We start from the raw sequence: 20,310 nt of genomic DNA on the forward strand, positions 1-20,310 counted from the left end.
AGTTTTTTTTTTGTCTAAAAGCTAGACCTATTTTCCTAGGTTATTTTGCTCATCAAGAAAAAGCATCTTTATTTAAGAATTTTTAGATATTTTTACTAAAAACAAGACAAAAATACTTAGTAAGAAAGTCATTTTTTTGAAATCCATTACACTGCAAAAAATGATTTTCAAGAAAAAAAATTCTTAAATTAAGATGCTTTTTCTTGATGAGCAAAACGAGCCAAGAAAATAAGCCTAGTTTTTAGACCAAAAATATCAAATGTAAGTGATTTTTTGCATAAAACAAGCAAAAAAATCTGCCAATGGAGTAAGCAAAAAAATCTTAAAAATTTTTTCTTAAACACTAAATAAAAAAAATCAAGATTTTTTTGCCTGTGTTATGCACAAAATCACTTAAATTTCATATTTTTGCTCATCAAGAAAAAGCATCTTAATTTAAATTGTTTTTAGATATTTTTACTGAAAATAAGACAAAAATACTAAGAATTTTTTTTCTTGAAAATCATTTTTTGCAGTGTTATTATCTCTTATTAGCTCTTCATGTTCAAAATAGAATATAAAACTCACTTGTATAACATGAATTTATAAATAATGAGACTGAAACAAAGACTCATCTAATTCCATTTCGAGTTTTGACCCTCTGTGCTTTCTGTCTGCACAGGTTTTGGAGCGTCTCTTTCAAAAGGGTTTCAGTGTGGCGGCATCCTGCGGCGGTGGAGTCGACTCCTCACAGTTCAGCGAATATGTGCTGTGTCGCGAGGACAGGCGGAGTCAGTCGATGAACACGCCCATCAGGATAAAACAGGAACCGCTGGACTAAAGAAACATTCAAGGCCCTCGGCCCCCTGACCGAACTACACAAACACACAGACTCTTCAAAGTTCAGCTTTTAAAAGGGGAATGTAATGTATCACACTCAAACCACTGACGCAAACCCCAAAGAACTGAAGCGGGAACAGCACATCATCATCATTTCCTGTTCCGCCTCAATCCACCAATCAGAGGACGTCCCTATTCCAGATGCGATGCAGGCCCGCGTCTATCTTTAATTTCCTCGTGACGATATAAAGGTGGTGAGGACACTACCGGACACCCAAAAAAACATCGCTTAAACGGCAAAGAAAGCACTGAAGCCAAAATCAGGGGTCGGGGGTCAACCTATGCCACATGGATAGTTTTTAAGTTCATTGTTGTTTATAAAAACGACTTTTTCACACCTTATAGCAACACGTTGTATGCAGTTATCAGTACTTTTTGTGTTATGCTTTGTTAGATGAAGGATGATGGGATTGGAGGCATTATAATTGAGAGCTTTTCCTGGCGGCGCTCACAGAAACAGTATTACGCCCTCCGGCAGCGCTCTGAGCTTTAATGCATGTGCAGAAGCCCTCTTTGTTTAAAAGAGCCGCAAGCAAACGTGGATATCACGAACTATGTGTTCAAAAATAAGTGAAACTATGGGAGGATTGTCATAATTATATCATTGGATGTTTGAAATTTATATAAGCTCTCAGTGTCGGATCAAAACTAAATGGACATGTGAAGAACAAAATCTTTTAAGGGCAAATTATTGGAAGATAGTCGCACGTATGATTGTGTCTAGATAACATTTCCGTTTAGGTTTAACAGCATACTTTGCACTTGAACTCAGCTCAGACATCGAGCGAGTGTAAAAACAAGCAGCCAGAGTGTTTAAAGATTCAGTGGAAATAATTTTAACTTTCAGCTCGTGACAGAATGAGGCTATGTAACTATGACGCATTAATTTTTTAAACCATCTTTGTGAATAATCCTTATTCATTACCCCAATTTATCAGGTCACTTTTTCGATTTGTTTGAAGTTTGAAGTCGGCTTTCTGTTTTTGATGTCAAGATGTCGTCAGATAATTAATTGTGAGTAAATGACAGATATGTTGTGACTGAACAAAGTGATTCTTTTATGCTAGAAGTCAACTGTGTCTGTACAATGAATGTGACTTCATGTGCATTTGTCTTTAAAAGCTCGAGTTAAAAACATCATAAACTCGCAGGACGCACGCGGCGCAGGCTGACGCAACAAAAGTTGCAGAAGCGTCTACGCTGCAAACGACCGATGGAAAGTTACGCACTGCATTTTCCCTGTCTGTCTGAAGTACCATTTCATTTACAAATATGACAAAATGACTGCTATTAAGTTGATTTGTTATGTATTATAATAGTTTCTCTCGATGATGATGCAGGCCAGCTTAACTCATCAAAGGTTGTGTATGCAGCTGTGTAATATTATGTATTAAAATTGTTTCACTAATCTAAACCAGACCAATTAAAGTCAGTTTTTACATCAATAGGTTCACGAATGAGTTGCTGAAAATCTCAACATTGCAGTGTTGTCGCTTTATAAAATGTCGAGTCCTTGGTCTTGTTCTCGACTCGGACTCGACTACAACTCTGCAACTAGGGTGGCTTCGTGCCAGTTCCGCCGGACACGTCTCGAACATGTTTCCGGGTTCGTTCTCCGGAAGTCGCGTTGCTCGACCGCATACGTCATCGAGGTTCTCACATTTCAGTTAAAATACATTCGAAAATTAAGATTTATTTCTTTTAAGACATACAATCATTGTAGTTTCATTCTTACCTTGAAATGTACCGGTTGCTTTTCTGAAATTAAACCTGAAATATCAAACCTTGATGACGTATGCGATCGACCAACGCGACTTCCGGAGAACGAACCCGAAAACATGTTCGAGACGTGTCCGGCGGAACTGGCACGAATGGCCACCCTATCTGCAACAATTTCATGTGGGTAACATCACACAGGTGGTGGAGGTCTCGTGCCACATCATTGAGATCCAGAAGAAAACAAATGGCTTTATGTTTGTGTAATTGAAAAGCTTTTTCTTTTCACCCAAGTCAGAGTGATTCTGATCTGTCCATACTAAATCTTGTGTAATCTTGAGATTTATTAATGTCACCGCTCTATTTGTGTTAAGCTGTATAATGTAGTTTTGTTTGCCATTTGATTAAGTGTCCGCAGTCGAGGTGTCTCGTTCAGGACGGGGGCTTCAGGCGAAACTGGACCTCCACAGGGAAACCCACTCGAGCGGGGCTTTGTTCTAACACAGAGCTGGTCCACTTCTGTCATCCAGCCACCACAAAGAAAGAGAGAGAGAGAGAAAGAATGGCCAAACATTCATTCATGTGCCGAAGGGTGTGTGTGTACGTGCGCGTGTGTGTGTGTCTCAACAGAACATTCATACATTCCTAGTGCTCCATGTTTAATACAACACTGCTCAGATCAAATGGACTTTGTGACAATGAATCCCAACATGGATAAAGTTTGGGAGTTTTCATTAAAATGTGTTTTAATCTACATCCAAAAATCAATATACTGACCATTATTACCTGATGTACAATCTAATGGTGTGTCCAGCGACTAACAATGGCAGAGCGACGCAATCTCGTTCAATTTAATGGAAGCTTGGAGCAACACGAGTGACCATTAGTGACAGGAAGTAGGCGTGTCCAGCTACACAACAAAGTTGAGAACAGTCTAGTGTTGCGTCCGAAACCGCCTACTTTATACTATATAGTACGCGAAATGCAGTAGGCGAGGCGAGTAGTATGTCCGAATAAAACAGTATGCGGAAAGTACCCGAATGACCTACTACTTCCGGTTAGATTTTGCAGTGTGCATACGATGGTCACTTCACTATCCTATGATGCCCTGGCAGAGGAGTTATCCAATGAAAAAGACGATCATGCGGCTGTTTTCGTGCTGGAATGACATGACGTGATGACGACGTATGTCACGTGATGTAGCAACATGGCGGATGTAGTACGTCCGAATCTCATTCATACTACATGGATTCATACTATACAGTACCTACTGTTTTAACGGCAAGTAAGTAGGTACTTCATCTTATTCAGTACCTACTATACAGTATGCGGTTTCGGACGCAGCCAAAGATATTTTACCCTAGAGCGTCACTGCTATTGGGGGAGATGCAACATGACTTCCAGTCCCGCCTTTCAGTAAAAGAGCCAATCGTACAACCGTGGTTACTTTGGGTATTTTCTTTTGCTGTTTCTTATTTTGTTCTGTTCATTTTCTTTTTTTCTTTTATTGTTACTTTGGGACTTTGCGCATGCGCAGATCTGACAAGTCTTGTGCTGTGTCCGAAACCGCCTACTTCATACTATATTGTACGCGAAAAGAAGTAGGCGAGGCAAGTAGTATGTCCGAATACATAGTATTCGAAAAACAGTATGCGAAAAGTACACGGATGACCTACTACTTCCGGTTAGATTTTGCAGTGTGCATACGATGGACACTTCACTATCCCATGATGCCCTGGCAGAGGAGTTATCCAACGAAGAAGACGATCATGCGGCTGTTTTCGCGCTGGAATGACATGACGTGATGACGACGTATGTCACGTGATGTAGCAACATGGCGGATGTAGTACGTCCGAATCTCATTCATACTACCAAGATTCATACTATACAGTACCTACTGTTTTAACGGCAAGTAAGTAGGTACTTCATCTTATTCAGTACCTACTGTACAGTATGCGGTTTCGGACGCAGCCTTGCTTTAGCAAGACCTGGAAGCGTTGCAAACATAACGGTACAGTGACACGACTTCCTTAAAAAAGATTTTGGAACAGTTCAACTTTATGCAAATGATGAGTGACTTTTGGGGGCTTCTACCAATAGTGGGGTTTCCATCCAAACATGAAGCAAATCTTCAAAATTCGCAAAAAAAAAACAAAAAATACAAATGCAAATTAGGTGCGTTTCCATCAATTGTTACAGCGAATGAGTGTAGTATTGGTAACCTAGTAACCAACAGTAAATATAACAAGGCACACTTAGAAAATGGAGAAAGGACTGCATTTAGTTACGATCTGGCAAGTTATAAATTTACTTTTAAAATTTGTCAAACTAAATGAAGAAGGAATGAAGAATTTTTGATGCAGGCACTAACAGAAAGGGCATTACAACGACGTCGAGCCTATATTTGGCAAAAACAACGACTGCGGAAAGAGTTAGTCTTGTACCGAGCCCCTAAGGTGACATTGGAGTAAAAAAAATCTATAGTTTAGTTTCATGTGCTCACGTGAAACTTTCATGTGCAGAATTTTTTTTTACGTTTAGTTTCGCGTGCTCGCGTGAAACTATCGCGTGCTCGCGTGAAACTATTGCATGCTCGCGTGAAACTATTGCATGCTCGCGTGAAACTATCGTACGCGCACGTGAAACTTTCGCTTTCACATGCGCGCGCGATAGTTTCAGGTGAGCACGCAATAGCTTCACGTGAACAAGCGAAACTAAACTTTAAAAAAAATTCTGCACATGAAGGTTTCGTGTGAGCACATGAAAGTTTCAAGTGAGCACATGAAACTAAACTTTATTTAATTTTTGCTCCATGTCCCTTTAGGGGCTCCGTAGTCTTGTGGGTTAAATGTCAGAATTTATTTAGCAAATGCGTTTAATCTTCCATTATTTGCATTTACTCTTTTTCGTCAAAGTCAAAAACCACCTCAAGCGAGTGTAAAAACGTTTTTGCGAATTAATGGATTTTTATTCGAAATTTGGTGTTTCCCTCACTCGTTTCTTATGCAATACTTTAAAATGCGCATGGAAACAGTGAAGCGGTGGAGTTCACGTCATCCGTCTTTCATCATTTACTGAGAAGGTGGTTACTCATTTGTTAGGAACGCCTCCCAACAACCTTATTGAAAGAGATGGGCGTCACACATCGATGAAGTTGCTGGCGGTGTGCATGCACATGAATGCTTACACAGTATACAGTATAACAGACTGATCTCATGGAAAGTCGTGTTAAGACCTGGATGTCCACAAATGTGGACATACATTTTTTTTGTTTGGACCACAATACTTATTCTCTGTAACTGGAACCTGTTGTACACAAACATGGACAAATACACTGCTTTATGTTCTAAGAAAAATATTTGGTTATTATATTTATTGGTTCTTCCTAACCCCAAAATAGCTGGTAGAACAAAAGACAACCCAAAACTCAGGTCTTAGAAGGTTATAGTCACGTAAATTGTGATTTAATTTGTCCATGGCACGAAATTCTGCTTTTTTTGTGCACTGAGCACGAATGTCTTTTTTGTGTCAAATTTCTATAAATAGTTTTTTGTGTCTGTGGCACGACTTTCTTTTTCGTGTCATTTTAGGTATTGCTTTCTCATTGTTTTTTTCCTATTTTCTTTGCTTGTGGTTGGGGTTAGAATCACTTTCTATTACATTTTTAGACATCCTAACCCAAACCCCAACTCTAACCCCAAAACCAGGTGAGAATAGTTTTAAAAGTAGAAGAAAAACATGTAGAAACCAATACATAAAAGTACATCCTAACCCAAACCCCAATCTAACCCCAACCCCAAGCGACAATGATTTAAAAAAAAGGAAAAAAAACAATACATAAAATGACATCATTAAATGAAAGTCGTGCCACGGACACAAAAAACTATTTATAGAAATTCATGCTGAGTGACACGAGAAAGAAATTCATGCTCAAGGCATGATAAAAAGCTAAATTTCTTGCCATGGACAAGAATAAATTAATCAAATTTTTCATGACTATAACACCACTTGCCGTGAAATCATGTTGCTCTAAAAAAGGCTGGGTTTTTTCTACTGAGCATTGCGTCAAAAAGAGATAGAAATCTCTCATGTTAAAGATATGAAAGCCTATGTTTAAGCACTGCATAGCAGATACCTGACATAATTATATAGATGAGTCTGTGGAGCACTTCTGCACAGTTCAGAAAGCACATTTTAAATAAAAAATCAGCAAAGCAATATTACACATGTACAGTCTTGTTCAAAATAATAGCAGTACAATGTGACTAACCAGAATAATCAAGATTTTTAGTATATTTTTTTATTGCTACGTGTCAAACAAGTTACCAGTAGGTTCAGTAGATTCTCAGAAAACAAATGAGACCCAGCATTCATGATATGCACGCTCTTAAGGCTGTGCAATTGGGCAATTAGTTGAATTAGTTGAAAGGGGTGTGTTAAAAAAAAAGCAGTGTGGCATTCAATCACTGAGGTCATCAATTTTGTGAAGAAACAGGTGTGAATCAGGTGGCCCCTATTTAAGGATGAAGCCAACACTTGTTGAACATGCATTTGAAAGCTGAGGAAAATGGGTCGTTCAAGCCATTGTTCAGAAGAACAGCGGACTTTGATTAAAAAGTTGATTGGAGAGGGGAAAACCTATAAAGAGGTGCAAAAAATGATAGGCTGTTCAGCTAAAATGATCTCCAATGCCTTAAAATGGAGAGCAAAACCAGAGAGACGTGGAAGAAAACGGAAGACAACCATCAAAATGGATAGAAGAATAACCAGAATGGCAAAGGCTCAGCCAATGATCACCTCCAGGATGATCAAAGACAGTCTGGAGTTACCTGTAAGTACTGTGACAGTTAGAAGACGTCTGTGTGAAGCTAATCTAGATTCTTTCAAGAATCCCACGCAAAGTCCCTCTGTTAAAAAAAAGGCATGTGCAGAAGAGGTTACAATTTGCCAAAGAACACATCAACTGGCCTAAAGAGAAATGAAGGAACATTTTGTGGATTGATGAGAGTAAAATTTTTCTTTTTGGGTGCAAGGGCCACAGGCAGTTTGTGAGACGACCCCCAAACTCTGAATTCAAGCCACAGTACACATTGAAGACAGTGAAGCATGGAGCATGATATGGACATGTTTCTCCTACTATGGTGTGGGGCCTATTTATCGCATACCAGGGATCATGGATCAGTTTGCATATGTTAAAATACTTGAAGAGGTCATGTTGCCCTATGCTGAAGAGGACATGCCCTTGAAATGGTTGTTTCAACAAGACAATGACCCAAAACACACTAGTAAACGGGCAAAGTCTTGGTTCCAAACCAACAAAATTAATGTTATGGAGTGGCCAGCCCAATCTCCAGACCTTAATCCAATTGAGAACTTGTGGGGTGATATCAAAAATGCTGTTTCTGAAGCAAAACCAAGAAATGTGAATGAATTGTGAAATGTTGTTAAAGAATCATGGAGTGAAATAACAGCTGAGAGGTGCCACAAGTTGGTTGACTCCATGCCACACAGATGTCAAGCAGTTTTAAAAAACTGTGGTCATACAACTAAATATTAGTTTAGTGATTCACAGGATTGCTAAATCCCAGAAAAAAAAATGTTTGTACAAAATAGTTTTGAGTTTGTACAGTCAAAGGTAGACACTGCTATTTTTTTGAACACACCCCTTTCAACTAATTGCCCAATTGCACAGCCTTAAGAGCGTGCATATCATGAATGCTGGGTCTTGTTTGTTTTCTGAGAATCTACTGAACCTACTGGTAACTTGTTTGCCACGTAGCAATAAAAAATATACTAAAAACCTTGATTATTCTGGTTAGTCACATTGTACTGCTATTATTTTGAACAAGACTGTACATAAACATGAGAGCCACAACATTTACCACGGTGAAAATTGTCATTATTAATGTATTAAGAATTAGACTGTTGTTTAAAGGGCATGTGATTATTTACAGCGTCTTCTTTTTTAAATTTACTTGTATATTTGCTATAATTAAAAAGTGTTCAGTTCACCAAACCTTGGATTTTGGTATCTTTCTTGACTGTTGTACTTTTATGCTATAAAGAAACCTTGACAAAGAAATATGCACACTGTAAAAAAAAATGCAGCACGAAGTTAAAACAACTTGGTTTTGCAAGCCAATTAAATCTACTTTTTTAAGTTTTGGCTTAAAAAAGTTGACATAAATTCATTTTGACTTATTTTTTTAAGTAACATAAAAATATGTGTTGATTTAACAAAAATGCTGCATTTTTTTTACAATGATATAATTTCCTAGGTGCCACTAATCTACTATACAATGTCAGAAAAAATGGTCACATTTTGTCCCTAGCTGTCACCGTGGCGGTCCCCTTTCACAAATGTACACCTTTGCACCTAAAGAGTTCTTATTACCTCAAAAGTACAATTTGGTGCCAAAGAGTAAATTTTGGTACCAGCTGTATACACATCTACCTTATTTGGTGCGGTCACTGTGATATTTACTCCTAGCATTGGTTAATACAGTAGTTCTCAAACTGGGGGGTGGTGCCAGGGGCCCCCCAGTTTTATGACATTTTATAAAATACATTAATAAATTCTGTGTAATTAAACCTCAGAAAAATAAGGCTACTAACCAACAGCACTTCATTGTATAATTTAATTTATGTTTTAATTCAAGATTGTTTGATTTTTATGTCATAAATTTTCTTTGGGGGGGCCACGAAGGGATCCACCATGCACAAGGGGGGCCGCACACCGAAAAAAGTTTGAGAACTACTGATGCACAGTTTCCTTTAAAACACCAGACCTGTTTTACATTACTTGATTGTTGTGTCTTGAAAATAACTATGGGTTTACCTTGGTGAATTAATGTAAAGAATGAAAGCCAGAAGTTCTAACAAGAAGTCATGAAGTTGTCCTCTGTATCACATTTTCAAAGGCTCTGCCCTGTTGCTATTACAATAAACAGGTTTTAAAGGTTAAAAGACGTTTTTATTCCCAACACATATGTAAGTTAACGTGGATATAAACATTTCTTGTGAAAAACAGCATCCAAATTACTTCATAGAGACTTGAAACCTTCAGAAGATTTATAGTTCGTCTTCAGACTTCAGTCAAGTTTTTGTATCTTTAAATTGCTGCTCCTATATCATCAGAAGTAGAGCTTTTGATAAGAAATGCAACAATAATAAAGCATTTAAACTGCTTAAGGTGAGTTGAAAATACTTTTTGGAAAAGCAAACGACCTCAATGTGTTTTGAGGACATGATAATATTACATTCTGACCTCCTCTCCAGTGTTTTCAAAATATATACAGTACAGCATAAATGTGAAATACTTCATAATAAAGAAATTTCATTAAAGTAGTGAAAAGGTGGGCACATCACCCAGCAGCAAAGTATTTAAGTCTAGTAAACAGCTTATTTATTCCTTTACAAAATAGGTACAAATACAGATGTTCACACAAACAGAAATCTTTTCAGGATATGTACAGAATTTACCAAAAATAAGAGTTCTAATAAACACAAAGTCTTGTAAACAATATATACAAATTATCCATAGATTGAAACATTAAACTCCAGCTGTGCACATCAATAATACAATATGAAGAGAATAGAGTCCAAATCATATTTTGGCTACAAAGCGTAAGTCTTAAAAAGAGTCACCTGCAGAAAAACATAAACCGTAGGAATAGCAAAGTCTTTTAAACAACCCGACAAATACGTTTGTGCTTTGTTTCAGATTCGAATGTGGGGAATACAATGTATTGCCTGAAATGTGGCAAACGTGGAGGTGAATGACGCAAAGGGGAAAATATAAATGGGGGTTCCCTTCTAAAGCTTCACACGTTTGTGTTCGACATCAGAAACACTGAAGACAAAAAAATCTATATTTGGACAACATAAAGCGACAGGATTCACGGTGCATAGAAAAGAGACCGGGTCCAATTCTGAATCTAACATTCTGAAAGTGATTGGGTCGGCACGCAGAAAGGTCAAACACAAGTTGACCTCTCATGACATCATGTAGAGCAAACGTTTAGTGTTCGGTCTGTACAGAGAGTCTCTGAGCTCATTTATAACACCTGCTATTCAAGTATGAAACTTAAAATGCATTACGAAGATATAAAAAGACACCTAAAGAAAATCAACTGAAATACACAAAGTGAGCAAAAACACTGGCTGGAAAAACACACAACAGGCAATGAAATCCAGTTTTACAATTCAGGGATATTGGAATAAACACCAGCGTTGGGTCAAAAAGACCTCAGCCATTGGGTTAAATTAACCCAGAAATTTTTTATATTTGACCCAACAATGGGTTAAACCAACCCAGCATATGCTAAATTACAACCTAACAGGCTGGACTCGCTCCTTTTCGACTCAACACTGGCTTGAAAAAAAAAAGGTTGAGTTAAATCTATGTTCAAATTGAATTCTATTAACTTTCTGAATACATGACAACAATGCATGTTATTATAAAAAAAATGTGTGTCTTATTTAAAGGGGACATTTCAAAAGACTTTTCTAAGATGTAAAATAAATCTTTGGTGTCCCCAGAAATAATGAAGTTTTAACTCAAAATACCATACATATATTTTATTATAACATGTTAAAATTGCCATTTTGGGTGTGTCCTTTAAAATGCAAATGATATGAGGAAATGCACACTGCAAAAAATTATTTTTTAAGAAAAAAATTTGTAGTATTTTTGTCGTGTTTTCAGTAAAAATATAAAAAAATTATTTCTTGATGAGCAAAACGACCCAAGAAAATAAGTCTAGTTTTTAGACCAAAAATATCAAATTTAAGGGATTTTGTGCATAAAACAAGCAAAAAAATCTGCCAATGGGGTAAGCAAAAAAATCTAAACATTTTTCTTAAACACTAAATTCAAGAAAAATTCAAGAAAAATTTGCTTACCCCATTGGCAGATTTTTATGCGTGTTTTATTCACAAAATCACTTAAATTTAATATTTTTGGTCTAAAAACTAGACTTATTTATGAATTTTTTGATATTTTTTTGACTGAAAACAAGACAAAAATACTAATAAATATTTTTCTTGAAAATCATTTTTTGCAGTGCAAATGATCGCCATGATAGTGGTTCGTTAAAATTAAAACTCAAGTGTGCTGTCAAATTGTTTTTCTCTCTGCACTAAATGCCAGTGCCATGGTTGGATAACTGCAAAAAATGATTTTCAAGAAAAAAATTTGTAGTAATTTTGTTTTGTTTTCAGCAAAAATATCTAAAAATTCTAAAATTAAGATGCTTTTTCTTAATTAGCAAAACACGCCAAGAAAATAAGCCTAGTTTTTAGACCAAAAATATCAAATTTAAGTGATTTTGTTAAGAAAACAAGCAAAAAAATCTGCCAATGGGGTAAGCAAAAAAATCTTAATTTTTTTTTCTTAATCTCAAAATTCAAGAACAATTCAAGAAAAATTAGCTTACCCCATTGGCAGATTTTTCTTTGCTTGTTTTATGCACAAAATCACTTAGATTTGATATTTTTGTCCTAAAAACTAGATTTATTTTCTTGGGTCATTTTGCTCATCAAGAAAAAGCATCTTAATTTAAGATTTTTTTGATATTTTTACTGAAAGCAAGACAAAAATACTAAGATTTTTTTCTTGACAATTTTTTTTGCTAATTTTAATGGCCTATTTTTCCACATGCTTGCAGAGAAAATTTTGGTAAACCAAAGTAAATAGGTTGTTATTTTTCACATTTTCTAGATTAATAGAAGCACTGGGGACCCAATTATAGCACTTATGGAAAAAGTCAGATTTTCATGATATGCCCCCTTTAAATGTATTTAAGTGTCTGGGAATGTTTTAAGAAACATTTTACATTCGGTTTCATTGTGATGTACTAAACACCCACTTTTTAAAAATCGAATCAAATCATGATGGATAAAATCAAATCCCCGCCCACATCTCTAAATATCCCGCACTTGAAAATATGACGTGAATTGCAAACGGACTTTAACATTCAGACAAATAAAAATCACGTTGAAGATAATGCGATGTGTTTCGGTGCTCGTATTGCTGTAACTCGGATCACTGCTGGCCTGTTTCTAAAAAACACAGAATAAATGTTTCTCATGTGTACATATAAAATATTACAAAAACACAATGAAAGATAAGATGCATTATGATAAATTAAAGGGAATATTTCATTCTTTGTTACATGATTTTAAAATGTTATTTAGCTGCTAAAATATCATGTGGAAATCATTTATACATGCTGTTAGAAACAATATTCATCATAAAATCTATTTACATTGAAGCCTCACTCATAAAAGGTTTCTTCGATAAAAGATTTCAGTCGATTCATTCAACTTTTATAGGGTTTTAAATACTGTGAATTGGTTGGACACGGATGATCACATTTTAAAAAAAATCTGCATAAAGTTTAGAAACCAATGAACAAAACAAAAACAAAAGTACATTGATCACTTCATCTTAAAGATCGTTCATTGTAAGCGCTCTGTGTTGAATATACAGCGTCTCTGAGCAACACTGCAAAAAATCTTTTCAAATAAATCTTAAAACAAAAGAAGCAAAATGTGTCAGATAGCAAGATTTGTTTTTCACAGAAAACAAGTTAAAAAAATTTTACCGCAGTACCAAATTGTCATTTTTCTATTTTTTAAACAAAAAATGAAACAAAATGTAGTGAGATGCATTTAAAAATATATGATCAAAAATAAATAAAAACGTGCAAATGGGCTATAAAAAACACGATTTTTTATAAAATTAAGAAAAAGATTGTTTGCAGTGAAATGAATTCACGAAATGAATAATAAAAAAAGCCTTCCCATATGGCTCAAAGCCCGACATTAGCTTAGCTTAAGATTCACTATCATGAACACAATGAATGCATTTAATCACGTAACAGTGAAACATGGAGGACGTCTTGGTTTTTTCCATTTTTCAGTTTGCTATCAAAGCGATGATGACTTTACAACATCACAGACACAGAGGGTAAAGCGAGCTGAAGGCACGGCTGGAAGGAAGTCAATCGTCGGCTGAACGTCTGTACGGTTTGTTTGTAGTGTTATGAGTTTGTTAAGTGTTAGCTACTTGAGGAGGGCACGGTAGAGCAGAAGCGATCGACTCGTTTCTCTCTCCTGCTCCATGTAGAATATGAAGTCCCTGAGGTTGACGCGTGTTATTCTCTGTCGGGAATACTGTCGCGAAGAACTGGAGGCAGCCGATGATCCGGCCGGAGAACACGACGAACTTCCCGACACCTGAGGACAACAAAACACCAAGTTTCTGACTTTGTATCATTCTAGTTTTTAAATCACATGAGCTCTCATCCATTTTATATTCACGCATTTGACATTATTATGATTATTTTACATGTAGCTGTATTCCATGAGAACAAACATTTAAAGGGATAGTTCACCCAAAAATGAAAATTCTGTCATTTATTCACTCTCATGTTGTTACAAACATGTATTTCTTTGTTCTGATGAACACAAAGGAAGATATTTTGAGGAATGTTTGTAACCAAACCGATCAAAAGCCCTATTGACTTCCATAGTATTTTCTTCCTACTATGGATGTCAATGGGGCTTCTAGGTATACTTTACATGATACAGTGCTCCAAAAACAAAGACATTTTACTGATTATGAATATATTTTTTTTTCAACTGAAGGAACCTAAACCAGATCCAATGAGAGTAACAACTTTTGTTTTGTCCCATTTGACCTACTGCAATAGTGGGATAGGCTGCATTATTTATCCATCATCTACACACATATGTATACATAGATACGTCATTCGACCGTTCACATATGTAGACGCGTCCGCCATTTTGTAACGTTCCAATTGCAGACGTCACTTACAGGTTCGTAAACCCTGCCAATTACCTAATATATTTATATTTCCGAAAAAATGGGCTAACCAGTTACAGCTGATAATGTGTTTTTGTATATCTATAACTTAAAGGTGCAGTGTGTACATTTTAGCGGCATCTAGTGGTGAGGTTGCGAATTGCAACCAACGGCTCAGTCCACTTCTCACCTCTTGCTTTTGAAACACATAGAGAAGCTATGGTAGCCACCAGGGTGCGATTTGCCGGGGGGGATGCGTGGGATTTCCCCCTTTCTGGTCAATGTATCCCTGCCTCTGCTTAATTATTTTTATCCCCGGTGGGGATAAATTTATCCCCCCCTCAAAGTGATCAGTGCTACTACACTAGTGGCGAGACGGATCACAAAACATATCACTGATCCGTGGTTTGATTAAAGTCAATTTTGTTTTAAAATGCGCTGCTTTGGCTGGCTCTGATACAGCTGCCGCGCGCAGCCTCTCTGTATTCACCACTCTGCAGACTTGCTCAATGTCCGGCCCACGGCGCTATCTGATTGGTTACAGACCCGGTTACACCTCACGAGTAGCCTATCAACACATGCGAGATGGTTATGGAGCTGTGTGTCGAAACGGTGGAAGGCAGCATATTCATCCGCATATTAATAAAGCGGGAATAAACATCACAATCTGATTATCTGTTTATGATGACAAGCAGAGTTAGTGTCCCAGTCACACCACTGAGAATGGCCGAAGTAACACGCAGATGAGGTGTATAGCGAGGCGCGGGCGCGTCCAGTTTGCGCAAATGAGGCTAAGTGACTAACACATAATGCATCTGTCTTTTCTATCATTTTACTGTAGCTCCGCATTGCGGTGTAAAGTTAATATTATTACTTTAAAAGCAGCAGTAAAACTGTTTCTACTGTAATGGTTTAACTTTGCAATAAATACATTGTTCATATTTATGTTTAAGTTGACACTACATTGTGCCATACAGTTTTGCCATTCAAGATTTAATTCTTGCGTGTTTTTTCGTTGTGCATGATCACAGCTCATATGTGTGGGGAAAGATAAGCTATTAGAATAAAAATATTGCGTAAGGCTGCTTCATGAGTTAATAAGAAAAAAGATTTTACAATTCCTGCAAATGCAGTGATGAGTTCATGTTCTCATTATTTATTTTTATGAATTAAAATGTTTTGAAATGTGCTGTGGACAGAGACGCATTATGTCAAGAATGATAAAAAATCGTCAATAAGCTCATAATTTGGGCTAAAATAGTCTAAATGTTAAGTTTTAAAACCATTTTAAAAAGCTGGTTATATTTTGATGTTTCTGCGCAAGTTCAGCAGACAGTGAGGTTCGGGTTTGTTCCGATCAGAGCTCGTGAGCGGAGAGCGCATTTCTGAATATTAGAAATATTTTAATTATAAATATATAAAAAATAATAATAATATTATAATGGATTTTTGTTAGGTCAGACAATAATTACCAAATTTCTCTCTCATATTGCTCTTCATAACCACTGAAAACAGTCAAAAAAGTAAAAACTAGTGGTGGGTACAAAATAACTCGACGCCTATGAAAACATCCCCCCCTCTGTTTTTTTCACAAATCGCACCCTGGTAGCCACCACCGGACAAACATGTCATCGATGGAGACGACTTAGTAAAAAAAGTGTGTCCGTTAAGGGCTTCTGTAGAAACATGGCTGCACAAAATGGCGGCTTCCATGTAAGGGGACCCTCTGTGTATGTATATAAAACGTCTCATTCTAAGGCAATAAACACACAACGGTTCATTATAAAAAGGTTTTTATACACCCCTGATAATATAGTTTTGTATATTATTTTGCATTTCTGTCAAGAGATCCTTCTAAAAATTACACACTGCACCTTTAATATTACAGGTTTTTAAACTATAGTAACAATTTTAATGTTGTGTTAGCAACACTTTAACATTTATAATGTTTGGCAATAGTTTTATAGTAATGTTTGGCTCTACAACATTTGATCAAACATACGTTTGAGGACACACAGAGGACTGCGCTCCAGTGTTCACGGACTGTCATGGCAGGGTTGCCAGATTTGCGCAAAAAATAACAACCCAGTGACCAATTAAATCTAGCCCAGTGACCATAGCCCAAATACTAAAAATGGATTTTCATTAACTATTTCCCCGCCATTGATGAGTTATCTCATCAATTAAGAGAAAATGCTTCCATGCCAATGACGAGTTTTACGACAATCCATATTTCCGATATTATCCACACTGTAAAATATTCAACATTTAGTTAAAACAACAAAGTTTTGACCTGTGAATAGTTGACAAAACTTATAAAAACAACATGATTTCACAAAGTTCCGTGGTATACTCACAGAATATTTTGCTCATTTATTCGTGTCATTGTTACGGATCTCCGCATTTTTCCGTGTCTGTTCTTTCTTTTCTGTGTCAGTTTCATGTACTAGTTACTCAATTGTTTTTCCTATTTTTAAACCATTTTTGTGTGGGTTTGGGGTTAGATTTGGGGTTTGGGTTGGGATGTCACTTTAACTATTGGTTTATACTATTTTTTTCCGGATTTTTAAACAATTGACGCCTGACGTTAGGGTTAGAGAGTTGGGTTTGAGTTAGGATGTCATTTTATGTTACAAAAAGTCGTTCTAACTCCAAACCCACGCGAAAATGGTAAGAAAATAGGAAAAACAATTACCAATAAGTAAAACTGACACGGAAAAGAAAGTCCATGGTACGAACACGGAAAAATGCGGAGATCCGTGAAAATGACATGGATAAATGGGCAAAATATTCTGTTACTATAACACGGAAAATACGTGAGATCAGGTTGTATAAAAACTAGCTTAAGCTGTTTAACTTAATTTTTTAAGTTAAAGTAGTATAAAAATATATGTTGATTTGACAAAAATTCTGCATAGTTTTTCCAGTGCACTAGGTGGGATTTTTATCCAACTAATAAAACACTGAAGCATCCACTGATCCAAAAACAGTAAAAACTCATAACAGTATGTTTTGATCATCGCTATGAATCAGATCTCTAACAAAAATGCAATCATACCAGATTTTTATTCAATATTTGGTATTTTAATAAAGGCGCTATGTAAAATAAAGTTATTATTATTAAATGTAAATTTTTTTTAAAGCAGAGGCTCTATTCTTTTGATATATTGTATGTTTATATATTTAACTCTTTCCCCGCCATTGACGAGTTAATTAAGAGAAACCACTTTCCTGCCAATGACGAGTTTTTAGGACAATCCATATTTCCGCTCTTATACTCTAGGTGGCACTCTTACCTGGTGCTGACTGGCAACTGTTTTTAAAAACACTGGCGGGAAAAGAGTTAATAAAATAATCTTACATTAATATTGACAGACAATAAACAAAATTCTTCTACATTTAACCCAGAGGAAAATCAATCCACCTCACCAGTTTTAAAGTGATCACCGCAGACTTGGCAACACTGGTTAACGTACCACCTAGGGCCGTTCCAACTTGTGTATAGCGGACCATAAAAACAGCTGCTAATGACGTATGTGTGCATATATGTTTATCTATAGTTTAGAATCTCTTAACTTTGACCGCTCTGTTGTCAATCCCACAATCCCCTGCTGCTAACATCCACAGAAAATAAATGAGAAACACCTGCATAAGTTTACACACTGTACACTCTTACACCATCAACAATTCTGGTACCACTTGTAAAAAGCCAATACATTTTCGAAATTGTTTACCTTTTTAAACTGCTCTTTTTAATATAAATCTGCTCATCTACTGCTTTTAAGTGCAAACCGATGGAGGGCTCGAAATAAACTCAAAGATTCTTACACAACTGAGTCAGACTTCCATCTTTCTTGAATAAAAGTAAAATATCGGATGGTAGAAACCACATAACACAAACAACGAGCTGGGCAAAGCGAAATAAGACCGGAAACTAAATCTCACTCCCCAACAGACATTGTACAATTACACTGATTGCACTCGGTAAACACAAAGCAGCGAGACACAGAGACGGTAATGAAAACCATCTGACGGCAGACCCGGCCTGAACTTTAACTCTAGATGAAATCCTTCATACGCCGCGGCTCTGCTCAGGGTGGCCGAATTCGCTCGACCTCGTCTTTACTGAGCCATCAGTGAATGTGACGGGTGGAGTGAGCTGAGCTTGGGGAATTCGGGACAGGCGGAGAACAGGACGCCCTCGGGCCTGAGAAGAAAGATCTGGACTAATCAGGCCAATCAGAGTTGACCTCATACGAGAGGCGGGCCTGCCTTCTGCCATGGCAATTAATGCCAATCACGGCCCGGACCAATCAAACGCATCCCATCTACCTGAACGCAGCATCAGGCTCACCTCAGGCATTTGCGTGTGTGTACGAATATCTGCATATGTGTGTGTTCGAGAGAGAAATGTTTAGGACGTTTTATGAAACGTTTTATCTATTGCATTATTATGCTTCCTTTTCAAATACATAAAAAGTGAATGAACCCATCTGCTAAATGCATGAATGTAAATATCAGCGAGTCATCCATGGTTATCAATATCATTGATAGCGATTCCTGTATTCTGTTCACGCGCAAACATTAACCTTCATTCCCGTATTTGGCCCGAGGAAAACAGATCGGACCGGCGGCTCCAGGGCTGAAGAGAGGCGAAGGGTAAATGATCCAAAATCAGACAGAAAGGTCAGTTCTCCATTAGCACTCAGCCAATGCCAAAACCCAAACACGGCCTTGTTGCTGTCTGTTTCTATAGAGATTCGTGCATTTTCTGACCTCATGTTAAGATGTTCATAAACACGCACGGCTCAGTTTGTTCGCTCGCAGTGGTTCCCCGGGAAGCAAAATACATTGAATTACTGCTAATTATGCTCTGGGATTGTTGAATCAGCCGACACGATGTGATTTTTGCGAAGGTCAACATGGAGCCGAAGAAAGAAGAAAAGAGTCTGCTTTTGTGCGAAGCGAAATTCATGAGGCAAAAAACAGCATCTGTCATTTTATCAGCATCGAGCCCTCGCGGGCATAATGTCACATGACATATCCATCTGACAGCTAGCACACGGATACCTCCATACATCTTTCCAGACAATTTCTGACTGCTGACAGAGAGAGAGCGAGAGAGAAAGAGAGATAGAGAGTCCTATGGGGATGTTGACTGTCCAAAAAAGGGTCTCAAGACCCTGAGAGAGTAGTAGGATGTGCCTGCGAGCATCTGACCAACATATGTACATTTCTGACTTTTTACTTCTCAGATGCCACCAGACAGTCGTAATAACACAAATCATTTGGCAATTGCTGTATAAACATTTTTTTTATTAATTAAAGGCACAATATGTAGGATTTTCTCCACTAGAGGTCACTTTTTTACAATAACAAAGGTGTTAATGATGTTATGAAGGGGAGCTGAATGATGGGAGATGTTGTTTTTATCATCCAGAGATGTATGGAATTCGCTGATCATGTGGATGGATGAGATAATGAATGAATATCTTTACCTGTACGTTTGATCACATTATTTTAAGCCTTCATAATGATTCGTTTTTACAACCGGAAACTGAGGATAGCACAGATAGTAAGTCACTAAAAAAGTGACAATTACAAGGGAGACAAGGGACGAGCCATTTATATTTATATTTACAAATCCTTGGGTACTTTTGGGATAACGTACTAGGAATGCTCTGATCGGTCAGCCGATCATGCCATTAAATGATTTGATGGGTCTGATCTCATGAACTTTGCCGATCTTTTTATTTGCTTTTGTCATCATAAGGCTCCTGAATGCGGCCGCAATTGAAGACAATGTTTACACAGTGCGAGTTACAATCCTTTGCTCATATGCAACGTGAAAATTTGGATTTCTCTCTTTGCCCTTACAAGGATAT

The 20,310-nt window shown here is 37.0% G+C and overlaps 2 protein-coding genes across 5 annotated transcripts in view; one reads left to right on the forward strand and one right to left on the reverse strand.

The window, feature by feature from the left end:
* Positions 1-2,296, forward strand: part of LOC135773828 (BTB/POZ domain-containing protein kctd15) — a 29,255-nt gene extending 26,959 nt beyond the window's left edge. For all 3 annotated transcript variants that reach the window (XM_065283677.2, XM_065283676.1, XM_065283675.2), the window contains one exon: positions 662-2,296. In XM_065283677.2, the coding sequence (XP_065139749.1) occupies positions 662-820 (159 nt within the window). In that variant the 3' untranslated portion in view covers positions 821-2,296. The remainder of the gene's footprint in view (positions 1-661) is intronic.
* Positions 1-20,310, reverse strand: part of LOC135773826 (transcription initiation factor TFIID subunit 4) — a 131,298-nt gene that overhangs the window by 19,644 nt on the left and 91,344 nt on the right. Inside the window, exon 15 of one of the 2 annotated variants that reach the window (XM_065283666.2) lies at positions 12,155-13,836. The exons of the other annotated variant lie outside the window; for it this stretch is intronic. Within the exon in view, the coding sequence (XP_065139738.1) occupies positions 13,663-13,836 (174 nt within the window). The 3' untranslated portion in view covers positions 12,155-13,662. Of the gene's footprint in view, positions 1-12,154; positions 13,837-20,310 lie in introns of those variants that run through there. 2 annotated transcript variants of the gene reach the window in all.

The sequence above is a fragment of the Paramisgurnus dabryanus genome, chromosome 9 (assembly GCF_030506205.2).
Source record: "Paramisgurnus dabryanus chromosome 9, PD_genome_1.1, whole genome shotgun sequence".
Lineage (NCBI taxonomy): Eukaryota > Metazoa > Chordata > Actinopteri > Cypriniformes > Cobitidae > Paramisgurnus > Paramisgurnus dabryanus.